Consider the following 1,421-nt stretch of genomic DNA (forward strand, 5'->3'; position numbering starts at 1 on the left):
ATTTCCAGGTTTTCCAGGATGCAAGGGAGGAATATTAAATATAAAATGTGGTTGTTATTAGTTAGTTTTTATTGACGCACTCTGTAACGTTCGTTTGCTTCTTCTCAGTAATGAAGAAGTTGGTTTCAGTCATTGGACCAAACCTGTGTGTGTGTGTGTGTGTGTGTGTGTTACCAGGAGAGCACTGTGAGGAGCACGTGGTTCACTTCAAGCAGCTGTTTGGGGATCAGGCTCTGATGAAGCCCTCCACCGTGTGAACCACCGGGACCAAACCACACACAGACTGGAAACTGGATCACGGCAGACCGGTCGGACCGGCTCTCCATCAGTTCGGACGCGCAGGAGACGACCTGACGGGGCGGCGGACCACCACAGGGAACAGATGATTGTGGTTTGAATCGGGGATCTTGGACCACATTGACCGACGGCCAGAGCTTCTTTATGAGTGATATTTTAATGATCCTATATCGGTGTGAACACACTCCTAAAAACATGGGAATGAATCCATAATGATAACTAGATTAACCCTCCACCAGTCAGGCAGCGAAACAAACCGTTTAATAAAAGAATAATACAGAGAAGAGCTTTTAATGTCATTTAACTTCACAACACTTATAATATAAATATATAAATATATTCTGCAGGCTGAATGTGAGGCTTTGGTGGTCCCCGGTTTAACCGGATTATTACCCCTGTACGGTGGCACGTCAGCACCTGATCCAGGTTTCTGGAGCTAAACAAGGACAAACTACAGACCTGCAATAAATAATAACGTCTACCTGATATTATGGGATGGATTCGACTGATCACAGATATGTATTGATGAACATTTTGATGAGGATCTCTTAATCAAATCATTTTTATTTTCAGCAGATTATCAGATACTTTTAGAGGGATTGTTCTACCACGAACGGATGAATGTGGAAGAAAAACATTTATGGAAATCAGTGTAATTAGTAACGTGTTCCCAGGAAGTGCTAATAAAATCATGAGTCAGCTGTAATAATAAACGCTTCTTCAACATTATTCATTTGACAAACGAAGGCTTAAAATACTAAAACTTTTCTCTTTTTTTGACTCAGTTGATCAGAAACCTGCCAGATCAATAACCAGGTTGATGATAATCAGCATTATACTGATGATGTCACTGTGATGTCACGTGTTGTGGGCGGGGCCAGATGCTGTGTATGAATATCTTGTACATATAACGACTGACGGTGACTCTAATGTGTTTCTTTTGTAAAGAATTGCTGCGTATTGAACTAAAATGTCTTTAACTGCTCTGCTGAGTGATGTTAAAGATATAAATATATACATTATAAATGTTTACGCTGATGTACTGATAAAAGATTAAAATACAGCTGTGTGCAGGTGTGTTGTTTCTGTGCTGCATTCACATGCCACTGTGATAGTTTGACATT

At 40.5% G+C, this 1,421-nt stretch overlaps 1 protein-coding gene across 1 annotated transcript in view; it reads left to right on the forward strand.

Annotated features, from left to right (window-relative positions):
• LOC118328975 (regulator of MON1-CCZ1 complex-like) overlaps positions 1–1,363 on the forward strand; it is a gene marked incomplete at its 5' end in the record, with an annotated part of 3,824 nt that extends 2,461 nt beyond the window's left edge. The window contains 1 exon segment of the mRNA XM_035662898.1: positions 178–1,363. Within this exon segment, the coding sequence (XP_035518791.1) occupies positions 178–257 (80 nt within the window).
• Between the last annotated feature and the right edge of the window lie 58 nt (positions 1,364–1,421).

This window comes from Morone saxatilis, unplaced genomic scaffold (assembly GCF_004916995.1).
Source record: "Morone saxatilis isolate NCDOM2014 unplaced genomic scaffold, NCSU_SB_2.0 Contig182, whole genome shotgun sequence".
In the NCBI taxonomy this organism is placed as follows: Eukaryota; Metazoa; Chordata; class Actinopteri; family Moronidae; genus Morone; species Morone saxatilis.